The sequence below is a fragment of the Psammomys obesus genome, unplaced genomic scaffold, assembly GCF_907164565.1.
Source record: "Psammomys obesus unplaced genomic scaffold, mPsaObe1.curated_primary_1811, whole genome shotgun sequence".
Taxonomy (NCBI): domain Eukaryota; kingdom Metazoa; phylum Chordata; class Mammalia; order Rodentia; family Muridae; genus Psammomys; species Psammomys obesus.
The window spans coordinates 5,450,769-5,467,180 of record NW_026585895.1 but is presented as its reverse complement, the minus strand read 5'-3'; the positions used below and the strand labels follow the sequence as shown (position 1 = coordinate 5,467,180).

The following is a 16,412-nucleotide window of genomic DNA, read 5'->3' as shown; positions in this document are numbered from 1 at the left end:
GCGCCGCGCGCCTACCCGCGCTCCCCGGCGCCACTCGCGCCGCTGCGCCCCGCCGGGCCGGGTTCACGTGAAGCGCCGGCCCTCCGCCCCTCCCTCCTTCCCTTCCCTCCCTCCCTCCCCGTCCCCTCCTCCTGCGGCGCCCGCTCCGGCTCCCCCGGGCCCCCTGCCCGGCTGGGCGCTGACAGCAGCGGCGGGGGTCCCCGCTGCCGCCGCCGTGTCCCGCGCAGGCTCGGGCCGGGCCCCGCGGAGCCCCCGGCGCGGCCATGAACCGACCCCAGGCGGCGTCGGCGGAGGCGGAGGAGGAACTGGAGTGGCAAGTGGCGAGTCGCAGGAGGAAGGCCTGGGCCAAGTGCCGCAGCTCCTGGCAGGCGTCGGAGACCGAGGATCTGTCCACGGAGGCGACGACGCAGGACGAGGACGAGGACGACGAGGAGGACCTCCCGGGCGCGAAGCTGCCGGCGGCCGCGGGGCGAGGTCGGTGCGCGGGGCCGGGGCGCGCGGTAGGGGAGGCGGCGCGCTCCGTGCCCCCGGGCGCGGGGACCCGACGCCCCCGGCCCTCCGACGCGCGCGGGGCCGGCGCCCCGGCGCCAGCGAGTGCCCCGGGCCGCGCGCCGGCTCCCCTGGGTCGGGTGCCCGCTGCCTGTGCCCCGGCGGGTTCTCCTGCCGGGGAGCGTCGGGCTGGCGCAGCCTCTGCGCCCCTTTGGGGTCCCTAACGGGCTGTCCCGTTGCTCTGCCCCGCAGGAAACGTGCCCAACGAGAAGATCGCGATCTGGCTCAAAGACTGCCGGTGAGTCCCGCTCGGCCGCGCCGCGCCGCCGGTTCCCCCAAGCCGGGGACCGGAAAGTGAGCCGGCCGAAAGCTTCCTTCTCGAAGCGAGCAGAACCGCAAGTGCTGTGCCTGCTGATTCTTTGGTTTACTTTATGGTTAGGACCTCAGCAGCCCGGGCGTGATGTCAGCAGCAGATCAGAAACTAAAACAGGTCTTGGTGATGCTACTTGGGCCGGCCGTGGCTTCTCTTGAAAGAATTCTGATGTTTCCCGGGATGTTTTAGTTTTCTTTGTTTTGGCATCTGCGTATCTGGCACGGAATCATTTTCCTCTCAAACGTGTTTTAGCGAAGTTTAATTTACTTAGCTACTCTAACCGGGCTTTAATTTGGGTTGTGTGCCTTAAGTCTCCCGGGAGCTATTATAGCTAGCCAGCTTGGTCCTTGGAGTTTTTAACTCCTTGGACAGGGGTTTGTGAGGTGGCATTAGGATTTGCATGAGGAAATTGGAGCTTTGAAGGCTTTCAAACTGCAGGAGTCTATTTAGTTTTATGCTTTGACAAACGGCACAAAACAATGTTTGATAAAATACAGAGGAGATAGGTTATATTGTAAGTGAATCCGACTATACTGAAACGTGTTTCACTTTTGTCTTTCCCTAATTTATTTGCTCTTTGAAAAATCTTGGGTAAAGTCTATATCTAGCTTTTAAACTTTTGCAGGCTTTTGCTTCTGGGCATATTATTGCTTTCTCAAATTATATTTGTTCTAGGAATTATTTGGTTGTGTTTTTTTTTTAATTTTTGAAAGTGATTCTTATATGTGATTGTAATTTTTGTCCCCTAAAGACAGACAGAATATTGCTGTCTCTGCATTAGTGAGCAACTGGGGCCATACTGATTGTTCACTGCATAGTTTTACTTTTTTTAGTGTTGTCTTAGACTTGCGGAAATTTTATGGGATGTATAGACATTCCTATCATAGATGACAGAGGCAAATACATTGCTTCAAGACATCTTTAGGCTAACAACCCAGCTCAGTTTAACTCAGGCCTTTACAGAGCACTGTAGGCTCTTCATCAGAATAGTGTGAAATTAGAAGGCTGAAATTTTAAGTGCATTCCTTCAGGACTTTTTAGGAGAGAACTTACAAAGCAGTGCCTTTGGGGTTTTCACAGCAAGCAGTGAGGAGGATAGTCTATCCTTACTTTGATTCAAGTCTTTAAAGTTTGCATTTTGAAATCCATTCCTGAATACAGTATTGGTGTGCCCTTAAAGTAGGTCTCCATATTCCTAGCATTTTATTTCAAGTGGATAGCCAAGGGAATTTTTTTTTTTTTAATGTAAGAACAAGAGAAAAAAAAATCACATTTAGAAAAGTAATTGGAATTGTGGAAGGATCATATCAGGTAGACAGGAAATAAATACATCTTTCAGGTAAATGCCGTAGGAGAATGCTGACATTAACCAGGACACAAGCTCGGTCCAGAAAATTCCAGAAGTTTTGTTGCTAGACTTAATGTGCACAGATTATGTACCTACTGCCCCTCTCCTCATAGATTTCTTTCTTGTTCTTATACTACCTCTATTCAATGCACAAACAGTACTGGTTTCCTGGGAAAGTTAATGCTGGCTATTCTGTTGTATATTTGACTGCTAGGGTATTTGCAACAGTATTTTTTTAAATAGCAATTTGGGGTCCTTCTCAAGAGTTGAATGTTAATGTATTTTGTATATTATGTGCAAATGATCCGAAGGACAGCATTTTCCTCCCTTCCTAAATTCTGAAATACTGTTTTCTCATTGCTATCCATATCCTGAGTGAAGAAGTCTTGCTTTTCCTTCTCCGGTGGAGTCTTTATTCTGACAGCTACTTCTTTTTCCATAGCCAGATTGCTTGAGGTAATGTCTAGGAAGCAGGAGAGATTCTGGTTGATTTGGGGCAGGGTAGTTAGGAGTGGAGAGCTGGCATTTGAAGAAGGCCAGTTGCAATCTGCCTACTTACCATTTTCTGTTAGTGCAAACCAACACTGGCAGCTGTGGGCATAGAAAGAGTGTTTTGGCCCAGCTAAGGGAAAAGCCAGCAGGAGAGAAAAAACAAAAACAAAAACAAAACCCAAAGTTTTTTAATGACATAAAATTAAGGCTTAATCGAAATGTTTGCAAAACCCTAGAATTAGAAGTTTTACCAATGCCCATGTCGTACTTGCTCATGGTACTTCTACATCTGGAAAGCACTAATTTTCGAGAACCGCCTTGCTTATGGATTTGCCCACATGTTTAATTGGCATTCAGTAGCATTTCTTTGAAACAGATACTTTCCAGGATGGATCCCACTTATGACGTAAATTGTTAACAGGTAGGAACTGTTACTGAGAAACTGAAGTCTGTATCACAGAATAGAACCTGCAGAGCAAAGGAATGTTTCTGTGATTCAAGTCACAAAACTAAGATGTTTCGAGAAAAGTAAAGATGCCTTTGTATTTGAAAACTGATTTGGAGACATTTGTGTTTGAACTACAGACATTCTGAAGAAAGTCAGCTTTGGCTGATCCTTAACTCTGATTCTAAGCTGAACTCAGGACTTCTCACAGTTAAGTGAGAAAGGTGTGTACTTGCTGGAGCTTAGAAGCAGACAGTGCTGCTGAGGCGGCTTGCCTCTGTCCTGTGAGAAAGGCTTCAGCTGAGGTCCAGCCTACTTGGTATGCTCTGAGCTGCCGGCTCGATTGGCATGCAGGAGTTAAGAACTCTTGAGCGTAGTTCCTAACTCCTGTAACTTTTTGTTTTAGCAGATGAAGTTGCTTACCACTGAAAATGTGCTTTCTTCTAATCCTGCGTTTTTGTTGTTTGTTTCGGTAGAAGGGATTGAGGGGAACATTTTTTTAGCCTTGTGTCACACACATACACAGACAGATAGACACACACACTCTTTCTCCCCCTCCCTCCCTCCCCCTGTATCTTCTCTCTGTTTTTGCAAAGAAAATAACTATTCGTATAGAGTGTTATTGCCATCCCGCTCTTAATTGCTGCAGAGCGAACCTGTGATTAAGTCATTGCTGGTGAACTGACTTGACAGCAGGTACTTGCTTAGTTAGAAGGACACCACTTATGTAAGCCACTCACATTCCTGGTGTTTGGGGAGGAGCACTAAATTGATTGAGATGCCTGCTGTGCTATAATTCTAAAGTCAGGCTGTGCAGTGACAGTTCTCTAGATGGGTTCTCAGAAGACTGAGGCTTCTGTGTTTCTGTGATTGCAGCACTCCTTTGGGAGCCTCACTGGATGAGCAAAGCAGTGGTACGCTGAAGGGTAAGAGATAGTTTTCTTTTTTAAAAAGTGAGAGTCCTCTTTTTCTTTTAGGTGAGCGTGTATATGTGCATTACAAAAGAAAGGCTCATGTCTATAAAATACACCATTCTGAGCTAGACGCTCAAAGGGAAAAGTGTTGTTAGAGTCCACAAAAGCACAGTAACTTTAAGAAATTTTGATTCCCAAAGCTTTTCACAATGTCATACTTATATTCTGATTCCCAGTGACATATTATAAAGACTGGTTAAATATAGACTATGATATGCAAATGTAAAGAAAATGCAAAATGAGGGAACTAGGTTAACTTTAGGGTAGCATTTCTTTGCTTACACTAACTGAAATTGCCACACCTAATTTTAACACCTTTGCAAGACAATATTCTCAAGTTCAAAGTACAACAAGAATGTACAGGTAAGGAGTGACAGGGTGAATAGGAAGTATCTACAGTGTGAGGAGACTGCAGCTTGAGGTCCTACACCGTGAAGGTGAGAAAGAACTGGTTGCTGTGAGACCTGGTTTTCTGTGGAACTCTGGTGAAGTAGTTTGTCTAATCAAATGTCTTCAGAGCATAAGACATATAAATGATGAGCCCTGAAATTCTGGAAATTTTACCTGGCTGCAAACATAGTTTCTCACAACAGAGAAAAATATGTTTGCTTTCTGAAATGATGTAATCTCAATAATTTTTGAGTGTATTCAGTTCGGAGGTATTTTCCTGTGCTTTGTGAAATACCTTGGCTGGTTGACTTGCTTAATCTAGGACGTGGTACAGTAGTGCAGAGGAGCAGAGCAGGAGGGTGTGGTTTCTGACTTCCCACACTGTTTCAGGTGTGCCTGTGAGGAATGGAGGGAGCTTTGAAGATGACTTATCACTGGGAGCTGAAGGTACGTTTGCTGAGGGACGGCCTCTCGCTGTGGCTTTGGTTCTCTGAGGGACCTAGAACTCTGGGAGATACATTTAAAGCTCCCGACAGTGGCGCACATTCCCTGCCCTAACCTGTACCCTGTACGATTCCTGCCTGGATGCCTCTGAAATACCACAGCGACATCTTGCTGACTGAAATGCTTGCAGGAACTGTTTGTGACAAAACTATGGTGATAAAAATGAGAGGAAAACTGTTCCAAAAAAGGAAGGGAGCTTAAATATTTATTCAGAAGAAAACTAAGTTGAAGCTTCGTTTTACTTTAGGGAAGTTCACTCATGTCACACAGCTGTGGCTTGTCATTCTCCTTATATTTCCCTCTTTTTTTCCCAACGGTTAAAGATGGTTAAAGATTAAAGGACAGAGACCAAATAGAGTTGGAAATTAGATCATTATGCTGGTGCCTATTTCAAGTTGCCTTAGCACTATAAAAGCATATTGTTAAATTCTCTGTAGGTTCCCAATAAAAAGTTGGGTTTCTCCTTTTAAAGTTAGTTTCTTGGTGTTATAAGGTAGGGCTTTCACTTGGTCCCTCAGGTTTGCACTGTGGAGCCAAAGTGGCCTTGAATTCCCCACATAGCCTCAGGCTGACCTCAGATTCACAGTGAGGCTTTGCCTCCTTGGTGCTGGGATTTCCGGTGTGAGCCACCATGCCCTACTCCATGTTGATTTTGTTTTATTTCATTAGTGGAACAGGTTATTGGCAGCCTTTACAAAGAACTAAACATTTTATTAAATGCTTAAAAAATACAAGCTGATGAAGAGTGAATTTCTCCACTGAATTCAGCCTCCTTGATCCTTTTGTACTTTAACTGCCATTTGTAAGATGAGTTGCTTATGTAGAGCATTCTAGCATCCAAAATTTAGAGTACATATATTCATTATCTCTGCATTTTTCAAGGAATAATTGAAAACGTTAATTTTCAGCTTACAAGTCGGCATTCTTAAACATCTTGTCAGCCCCTTCTGAAGCGTCCCTCAGATCAGTGCTTTGATGTCTGCCCGGGAGGCTTCATGATATCAAATGGTAGTATTGGTAGGAAGTGCAAAGAAGAAAAAAATCTTCTCACAGTTTTGCACATCAGAAATGAAAAAGTCAACTGCTAAAGTGGACATTTTTGTTATTAATTCACTTGTTTCATTTTTCTAAAAATATGATAAAAGTAATTCTAAACCCTGGTTTAGAGGTTTCCATTTGCCTTGAACTTGTTAATCTAGGATAAAGCTGAGAGGAAGGTTTTAGAACACGCTGCACTGGAAAGGTGCAGAGCTTTTCACGTTAGGCACTAACCTCAAAAACACTTAAGAAACATGTGACTGTTGTGGTTCTACTGAATGGCACCCAGTCTCATTTACTCTTAAAACGTTCTTGATTGACAGCTTTGAAATTTAATAGCACTGCATACACCAGTTTATGCCGCTTACTTTCCTCATTATGCTTCAACCTGCTCCGGAGATGTGATTGATTATTTATAGATCTTTATTTTTAAATACTTATATAGAAGTAGTTTTGCCTTGCCAGAAAGTATGAGCAACCTCCCAGAGCTGCTGGTCCAGTTCATGCCTCTCTGCAGTGTAGCCTCAGCAGTGGCTGTTTAACAAGCCAACCATGGCAGTGTGATAACCTCTCTTCCTTGTGATTGTGCCATTGTTCTTCCAGCAACTGTGCTCTCCGATTATTTATTCATTTATTTTTTTACTTGCAGCCAATCACCTACATGAACCTGATGCTCAAGTTGAAAACTGGTATGTACCTGCTTGGTTCTGCTCCTTTCTAAAAGTGAAAAAGGGTTGTAGATAATCAAGTTTCAGAGTATCTTATTATATTTGTAGCAACAATATCTTGGCCAAAGAGAGAAGGCTTCAGTTCCATCAGAAAGGGAGAAGTATGAATTCGACTGGGTCTGGGAAAAGCAGTGGTACCGTGTCGAGGTGAGTCCTGGTGACGCTGTGGCTACGTGGTGCTGAAGCGAACCTGTCACCTCTGGTGTTTGGTGCGGAGAGTATGAATCAAGGGAGCCAGTGCTTTCTCGACCGTCACAAGTGACAGGAGCTTCTTACGCAACAACCAACAACCCCTGTAACTAAACAAACAAAAAGCAGCAACTGTGTTCACAGCAGTGCTGGAATCTAGGAAGGAACGGTTAGTTACATGAGCATTCCTGAAAGAGAAGCTGCATAGTGGAGTAGCTTCTCTTTGTAAAGAACCAAAACCCCTTTGAGAGCCTCGTGGAACTGTGATATAGAAATCAGCGTAAACCTTCGTAATTAGTAGATTGACATTTAAGGCTAAATTTGTTTTCAACGTGTTAAACCAGCGATCTTTAAAATGTACTTTAAATCAACTACCTGGGCCTGTGGAACCAGTTTAAATAGCTGTACAGATTACTGTATCATAACCTTTCCTCTGAAGCAAATTGAACTGTCTTATATACACGAACCATCGCTGTTGTTACTCTCATTGAGCCCAGAGAGTGTGGGTTACCCCTGGAGTGAGATAGCAGGCTAACCTGGAATTCCAAGTCAGAGTTTCTCTTTATGTAACCCGTATCCTCCTCACCTTACTCCTCCTATTTCCTGAGTGGATGTGGAGAGAGAGCTGTAGGAAGCTCCGCCCCTGCTTTCTGACCCTGGCTGGTATCCTTCATTGCTTCTCCTAAGATAGTTGCAAGGCGTATGTTTCACAGCTGGGGCCTAGTCCCAAGGCTGTATGAGCTTCCTGAGATATTTTTCCTTGAAACCGTTCTTTTCTTATCATGCTTTGTCCAAATTACTTTTCTGGAGAATCCCTTAAAAATGACCAAAAAAATAAGGTGAGGAGTTCCTTAGAGGGTCTGGTCTGTTTTGCGATTGTAGGGATGAGGGGTCAGGGCTTTTGCTTCTGTTTTTCCAACCCCAGTACTCTCAGGAAATGCACCTATGTATTCATTTAGGAGTTGTGTGCATGAGCGCACAGTGTCAGAAGACAGGGAAGAGGTAAAGAACGGTGACAGCGGGACTGGGTTTATTGGCAGTGCAGTGAAGACGGCAAGCACACTTTACAGCTTTATGCTCTTCTGCATTTGTTGTAGTGTCTCAGAGCTGCTGGAGCTTTATGAGGAAGATCCTGAAGAAATTCTATATAATCTTGGATTTGGACGAGATGAACCGGATATCGCATCTAAAATTCCTTCCAGATTTTTTAATTCGGCGTCCTTTGCCAGAGGCATAGACATTAAAGTCTTTTTGAGTGCACAGATGCAACGAATGGAAGTCGAGAACCCAAGTTATGCTTTAACAAGTGAGGTTTGATGTCCATTTCTAACAAGTTAACAGCCAGATAGTCTCTGCGTCAGCACCTGACATTTAAAAATAAGATTAATGATAAAATAGCTCTTTCACTTACTCTGAATCAATTCTATTTATAGAAGTTATTCTGTCTGCCTTCCCTCATTAACTCATAATTTCTGTGCAGAACCTTGTATTTATTGCCCACTTGCATTTGTTCAAGAAAAAAGGAGGAGGGGAGGGTGCTAATTGAACTCAGTCCATTTCAGGTGCTCTTATGGAATTCTAAAATCCTGTGGCCACATGGGTCCTTTCCACTCCTGTCTCTGCTTGGTTATGCTCTGTCAAATACTGTTTCAAAACAGGATTTCTGCAAGGTTATTCATGGGTCAGCCTTACGCGTCCTTTAATTCTATTACCCAGTTCAGTTGAGAATATATTCTGACATGTATTTTCTTAGCAGACATTTGGAACAGGCTTAAAGGAGTCCATGACCCAACAGTAAATTATAACTAGAGATTAATAGCTAGTTCTGGTATGTTCAATGCTATCATCATTTTGTGTGTGTGTGGTTATTTCTATTTTTTTTTTGAAGTATAAATTTTTTACAGCAAAAATCTTCTTCTCCCTACCCTTTCAATGTAGTGGTTTGAATCTTCACTCAGGAAAAATAGAAATCTTTGAGATCTGAATTCAATTGCTAGAATTCTAAAAAGCATATAACTTCTTTTTTCCTTTTGTAGGCCGTTTTCGTCAAATTGAAGTGCTCACTACTGTGGCCAATGCATTTTCTTCTTTATATTCCCAAGTCTCTGGTACTCCCCTGCAGAGAATTGGAAGTATGTCCTCAGTGGCCTCCACCAAGGAGGCAGCAGACTCCCCTCCGCCTCTGACCCGAAGCAACACTGCAAACCGCCTGATGAAAACACTATCAAAATTAAACTTATGTGTTGATAAAGCAGAGAAAGGAGAAGGGAGCCCTCCCACCGCTGGCGAGAAAGGAAGGAGTCTATGTGTTTCACTGTGTGAAGACGGTGGCAAGACTGATCCCAAGCTCCCGAAAGTTATAAAGAAGAAGGAGTCATCCTCAATGCTGGCCACGGTTACAGAAGAAGTCTCAGGTAGCTCGTCCACCATCACAGACAGCGCTGATGCTGACAGACTCTCTGACGAAGCTGACAGTACCATTAGCCACAAAATGGAAGGGGAACAAAGCAGAGAAGCTCCAAGTCAGGAGAATAAAGTGCTCTGGAGGCCTGTTGTCACCGGTGCTGACTCAGGTCAGGATGTGAGCATGTGCGGCCCAGGTGAGCTGGAGGGCAGCAGTGAGCTAAACAACGCCCATGCATCCGGGAGTGAGAAGGAGCCCTGTGCACCCCTGGCCATCCCATCCATAAGAAATATAATGGTGCAGCAGAAAGACTCCTTTGAGATGGAAGAGGTAGGCAAAAGATTTCCTGACACCACTTTGTAAGTAAAGAGCTAGGAATCAAAGCTCTAGGAAGTGTTTGTAAAATGGGAGGTTGCTAACAGAGTCACAGCTGTGGGAGCTCGTGCTTTCTTCTTTTATGCTTTCCATACCAGAAGTGTGTGCTGTGGAGCCCCTCAGGCTCAGCTGTCATCTATCAGGTCACATTTTATCTGCAACCACTTTTTCTCAAGCCCACGATTTTGATGTCAGAGCCCTGAGAGTAGATATGCAGATCCAAGTCAGCATTGCATAATAGTGACAATTCTGAAATCACACTGGTTTGAAGTTCAGTTTTAAGGGGTGACCAGTGACCAGCATGAGGACACCTTATGAGCAGAGAGTGGCAATGGTGTGTGCCTGAAAGGGGCTGTAGAAGGCTGCTGAGGCAGGTGTGTCAGTCCAGATTAACAGCTGGTGACTATATTGTACCCATTCACACTCCCGCTGCTTAACATGAAGTCTGAATTAAAGGAGGTGTCCCTGCTCACAAGGTGCACCCAGACCTCCTCAGCCACAGGCGCGGATCCCAGGGTTCAGCCCTGGTCCAGGGCAGGCTCCTGCACTGCGGGAGGCCTGTGCCCAGCCTGAGGAGCAGTGGGTGGAAATTGCTGTGTCATGTTCAACAGGAAGAGGCTGGGGCGTATGTGTGTGCATGTGCACAATGTAATTTTTCCTGTTGGAAGTATGGAAGATGGTCTTCGGCGGTGGCACCCACTAGCTGCTGAGTCACACTTTCTCAGGTTGAAGAAGGGAGTGAATGCTGGTGCTCATAATGTTCTCTTAGCGGAGTTCTGTATCCAGCACACTAGGGAAGATTTCACTTAAATTTCAGTTCCTGATAGAGCTGCTTATGTTTTTTGGTGGCTTTTGGAATTTTTATGTTAATTATGGCTAAATACTAAAATGAAGGGGGATAGAAGAAGCCCTTTGTAATATGGTATAGTTTTCTTGTAGGCTACTTTTCTTAAATATTCATATTTCCTTAAAAGTCTATGTTTCCATTCTTTTAATCACTAAAGTAGTTTGTGCCTTAGTACCGTGAATATGGAAGAGAACTATGACTATCGTATTAAAACCCCTGGCTGTGTCCTATTGGTTTCTGTTAAATGCTGTTTCGTCCAACTATTCTTAACTGCTGAGTGTGGGTTCAAACCTTCTCTGGGTGCTCTCCTCTGTGCTGAGTGGATCCAACAGCATCCATACTATAGCTCTGTACTGCCCTGAACAAACATACAAATTAAGCAGTAGCTGACAACCTCATGTTGGTGACTCATGTGGACAGCGGTGAGTTGACAGTGTCCTTTTTGCAATTTCTAGGATTTTCAAGAATTCATGAGTTCTGAGCAAAAGGTCCTTAATTAACGCTTATAAAGTGATAGATGGGTTTGGTGACAGTTACCTGCCAAAGTCATAGAACTTTTCATCTGCGCCCTCTGCTGGCAAAACTGTTAACAACACTAATGTGCACCTTTTTTGGAATATTAGATATTTGGAGTGTGTGTGTGTGTGTGTGTGTGTGTGTGTGTGTGTGTGTGGCATATGTGTAATACTAGCATCCAGAAGATTGAGGCAGGATGATCATGAGTTTGAGACAAGCTGAAGCTACATACATGTTCTAGGCTAGTAGCCTGGTATACATAGTGTAATGGTTTCTCAGATAAATAAAAAATTATTTTGTCAACTTTGCCTATTGTAAGTAGATGAACCTTAAGGATAATGAATTCTTTCTTTCTCATACCTGTTTAAAATATGCATTAAAACCACCGAGAATTGTGTTTTTCTGTTTGGAAACTTCAGAGACGTGTATAAAACAATGGATAAAGCAGGGAAATGTGTTATTTTCATTTCCTCTTAGGCATGTTATGAATTGTACTAACAGACAAAGAGAACAGCCCTTGTGAGGCCAACTTACATCCTAAAAAGAGCCGCTTGTGTGCTTTTCTGGGAGACTCCCTTTGTTTGGGGTCTGATCCCCGTAGAGAATGTTCGTGCCTTTGTGAGCAGTAAGTACAAGTTAGAGTTTTCTCTCAGAAAGCCAGCTCTCCACCAAGAGGCACAGCAGCTCTGACTAGGGTCTGGCTCTGCGGCCGAGACTGTCTCATCAGCCCAGACAGGAGGTAAGACCGGACAGTAACCAGGACCCAAGGGGGAGGATGCTTCAGTGTGAAGAGAGCTGAACAAATGACAAGACTGATACGGTCCTAAGAGCATCAGAGTGGCTGGTTTTGTGTTTAAGAAGTGAAAAAGAAAAAATCTGTAGACTGTTTCAGTTAAAAGTCAGCCTGCCTTCTAAAAATGTTCTAGAATGCCCCGAGTAGCCAGAAATTCTAAATCCTTTCTCATCTTTTGCTTGGGGTTTGGGAGAGGATTTTACTGTTTTAATTTTTAGTGGCTTAGATGGACTTTTTGGTTTCTTCTTGTTGGCTTGTTTACATAGCACTGTAACGAGTTAGACAGGAGTCTTGACTGTTTCACAGCTACAGTGACTCTGCTGAAGGACACCTGCTGTGCTGCGGATAGCTGTGTCTGGCTGGTGGGAGGAGCCTTCTCCTGTGTGCGGGCAGGTCCTCTCTGCCGACGAACACGTCAGATGCACTTGGCGGTTGCGCACACGTCCTCTCCCTGTGCTAATGACCGTTTAGATGCAGTTGTGCACACGTGCTCTTCCCTGAGCTGCCAAAGTAGCAGTTTCTTAGCCTCCCTTGTACTTACTGTTGTACTTAACTAGTCCAGCTGATTACTTTTAGCTCCTAAAGTTTTAGCGTTTATTCTATTTATTGATCTAGTTCAAATAATTCCAAACCAGTCAAGTACTTGAGGGAACAGTGGCATTTTTCCTCTGGCCTTGTAAGTTTGGCTGTGAATTTTGTTTCTTTAGAAAGATTTTGCTATTCAGCCAATCCTGAACTCACATTGCTTCTCCTGCTTCAGCCTCCCAAATTTTGGGATTCAGGCATGTGCTTCCATGCCTGTTCCTATGTGTACTTTCTGAAAATACAAATAGGAATTCTAATAGTGTTCCTATGTGTACTTTCTGAAAATACAAATAGGAATTCTAATAGTTGCTATCTGCCCTGATGCCCAAATCTCAAATAGTCACTGGATTTGCTACTTGCTTTTTTTTTTTTTAATCTAAAATACTTGAGTCCTTTAAAAATTATGTAATGGTGGAAACAAACTGTGTGTGTTGCGTATTATAAAGCGTAGCAGTTTTTTTAAGATAACGTAGACGTAATTGCAGAAACATAGACTGGCACAAAGGCTGTTTGCAATGCTCTTCCTCCCCTTACACTTCCTGGCACTTAGATGCCACTTCCTAGCAGTGGCTTTCATGGTCTCTTTGAGGGATATCGGAGCATCTCTGGAGGTGGACTGGCATCTGCAAAGGAAGCTGAGAGGAATCTGCTGTCATGGGTCCCTTGCAGCTACTTTAGATCGATTTAAGGACCTGTGGTAGAAGAGTTATACAATAACCTTTATCATATAACTTCAAAACCAGATAATTTTCACAGATAACTTCAGAAGCCAGTAAATAGCATTAGGAAGACTTGAACTCAGATCTGGCTCCTCTTACTGGCACCATACAGTTGCCATGGAACATGGCGGGTGCAGATCAGCGAGCTGAGTGCACAAGAGCTCAAGTTCCTGTCACAGTCCCATACAGCTTCCTGGCTAGACATTCTATGATTTCTTCTAGCTCTCTGTCTCTCTGTCTCTGTCTTTCTCTCTCTCACTCACTCTCTCTCTCCTTTGTGATACAACACAGAACTATAACTTGTAAGACTCTAATTTAAATTTTATTTCAGCATTATTTGCTCTTTCCTGTATATAAAATGCTGAGTGATTACTGTCATCTTGATCCTGAGTGGAAGGCTTGGACGAGAACTGCTTTCAAAGGGTGCTGCTCTCAAGAAACCCAAAGCCATGGTAGCTAGGCACTGGTTCAGAAAGCTGGCCCCAAACGCTAGGCCTGAGCAGCTTCTTAATGTCTTCCTTTTATTATGGAAAGTTTTGAACTTATCTAAAGTTTAAAGAATTATATGATGAAGCCTGTTACTTATTATTCAATTCAGTTATGTTTGATTATATTTTCTAAACTTTAAGCAAAGCTGCCTATAGCACAGAGCCAGTTTACCAGCACAGCACTAGGAAAGCTTGCTATATAGATTGTGATTCTGTATTGGCATCATGATTTTCCACTCAGAGCTGACTTTTGCATAGTTGTGACCAATAATAAAAGCTAAGAACTAAGCCCTTACTCACAGTCTTAGTACTGTAAGATTTTGCTGAGTGACAGTGGTCTCCCTGATATTAGCAGTTGTGTAAGCATGACCCTTTCCGCTGTTGGTTCCCGTCTTGCACTGATGAAGGGCTGTGAAAGATTTTCTCCTAGAATGAATGCTGGCTGGCCAGAGAATGTAGCGTGCTCTTAGATCCACACCACTTTGTGGTCACTTTATCTCTCAGGAAATAGAATATTTGGTAACCCTACATTTCAGAGTAATTTGTTGTGTCTAAGCTAAGATTCCTAAACTATAAATAGTTATCTGGGTTTCTTCTGTACTCTTTCAATCTAGGTACTGAATTTTTTTTTTTTTTTTTTAAGAAATCTGTCTGTATTAGACTGGGCCTGAGTAGCAGCTAATAATAGGCTTTTGTTGAATATAAAAAGAAAATGTGTCCTGGTCCCTTGCACTGACAACAATGGTTTTCCGCTTGAAATTGTATCTGCTGCTTTGAATAATATAATTTTTAAATAGTAGCACAAAGCAGCAGAGCTTACTTTCTTTGTGTCATACTCAGAATGGTGTTAAGTGGTCGCTGCTCTCAGTTTCTTCGGGCCATAACTGGAGGTTCATGGGACAGCATAGTGTAAAGTCAACACAAATCACAAATCCCTGAACTGGGGGATTGTAGCAGTAAGCTTTGTGGTGGCGTGTGTGTATGATATTTCTATGTGTGTACTGTTTGTGTGTGTGTCGGGTTTGTGGGTGTGTGTGGTGTGTGTGATTTGTGGGTGTGGTTTGCTTGTTGGCTTTCTGCTCATTCCCATGGGATATTTCTTATTTTCGAATTAATTCATAGCTGGAATTCAGGGTTCAAACTAAAAGTTTTTTTCCTATTTGCATATTGATTTGTTCAAGATTGAAAACCTATGTTTGGCCATTTTGCTCACTTTTTTGTGGTGGAGTGGTGGCAATTAACATATGCCTCTCCCAAGTGTTTACTCTTGATAGTCACACTAGAGTAGCCAGCTGGTGTGCCATAGAGCAAGGGTGGCATTTAGAATCAGAACTTTCTAAATAATGATATAGTTGTGCAAGTAGAAAAAAGATAGGCAGTTTTTGTAGGTTTGGCACTTCCATTAAGTAGAAGTTTTAGAGAGATTTTCATAGGTCAGACTTTTTAAGATTCTAGTTGTACTAAGATTACCCTTTCACTTATAATACCAGTACGTCTGGTAGTTATCAGGCTGGGATGTTCTTATACATGAGTAACAGTTGATGCCTCAAACTCAGAGACTTCAGAAAATTCAGCACTAGGGAGCATGGTGTCCTGCTTTCATAGATACCAAACTCAGAGTTGCCTCAAATATGACTCAGTCATTGCCTCCCGTGATGCACAGATTAGCATCTTCCTCAGATCAGAACTACTTTAACGGTCAACATTCGGGGCAACTTCCTGGTATGGGCCGTGTCTCACATCTTTTCAGAAATGAAGTTGTTAAATGAGGAGTTTTCTTACAGCTTATATACGTGCAGCTCCTTTCTATACGTGCAGCTCCTTAGATGCTATATTTCTCGCCCAGCTACCGAGGTGGAGTGCTGCATTTCAGTGGGGGAAGTGGGCCAGAAAGCTAAGCTGCGGGACATGTTGGCAAGTTTGAGATAAACTGTCTACAGAATGTTTGGCACACTTTAGATAGATGTGATAGGTCACTGATGTGTTCAGTGATAACCATCAAGATACACTGTTCTTTGCCATAGATTCTCTGTTTTAACTACATAGGGTTCTCTTGTAGGTGCAGAGCACCGAGGGAGAAGCACCTCACGTGCCAGCCACTTGCCAGCTAAGTCTTGCCAAGTCAAAAAGAGGTAAGTGGACCACTGCCCACTCTAAGCACCCATTGTCAGCTGAGAAGGAAAGGGTTTATCTCTCAGTGTGCAATAGATATAAGGGTGAAAGATGAGGTACAAGACGGGGTGAGTTTTATCATCATATAAAATCATACACATTTTTGGGATTTTTATGGGGGGAAATTTTATTGTCATATGCTAATACTAGATTGTTTATCCTGTAATGACCTCATTCCCATAGCCAGGCTGCCTTGTCTGGCCTCAGTGGGAGAGGATGTGCTTAGTCCTGCTGTGACTTGAGGTGCCAGGGTGGGCTGGTACCACTTAGGGCCCCTTCTCTGAGAAGGAGAGGGGAAATGGAGGGGGCCATGGGGTAGTGCTGGGAGGAAAGGGCCTTGAAGGGGGCTGGGATCAGGCTGTAAAGTGATTTTTTAAATTAAAAAAACAAAACATAAATATTAAAAAAATATTTGGTTGCTCTAAATATTTTTCCAGTCTGTCCATGGACTGAGCGGATTGAGACCGCTTTTCCATTGTTGGGACTGAGAACTTCTGCTCTGTCTCTGGCGCTCTTCATGCACACACCACATGCACTGTAACC

At 43.6% G+C, this 16,412-nt stretch overlaps 1 protein-coding gene across 7 annotated transcripts in view; it reads left to right on the top strand.

Moving 5' to 3' along the window:
* The window catches only part of Itprid2 (ITPR interacting domain containing 2), an 82,441-nt gene that overhangs the window by 44,892 nt on the left and 21,137 nt on the right, over positions 1–16,412 (top strand). For all 7 annotated transcript variants that reach the window (XM_055600636.1, XM_055600638.1, XM_055600635.1 and 4 more), the window contains 9 exons: positions 228–474; positions 742–787; positions 4,024–4,073; positions 4,902–4,958; positions 6,703–6,742; positions 6,830–6,928; positions 8,068–8,276; positions 9,007–9,704; positions 15,757–15,829. In XM_055600636.1, coding sequence (XP_055456611.1) covers positions 264–474; positions 742–787; positions 4,024–4,073; positions 4,902–4,958; positions 6,703–6,742; positions 6,830–6,928; positions 8,068–8,276; positions 9,007–9,704; positions 15,757–15,829 — 1,483 coding nt within the window. In that variant the 5' untranslated portion in view covers positions 228–263. The remainder of the gene's footprint in view (positions 1–227; positions 475–741; positions 788–4,023; positions 4,074–4,901; positions 4,959–6,702; positions 6,743–6,829; positions 6,929–8,067; positions 8,277–9,006; positions 9,705–15,756; positions 15,830–16,412) is intronic.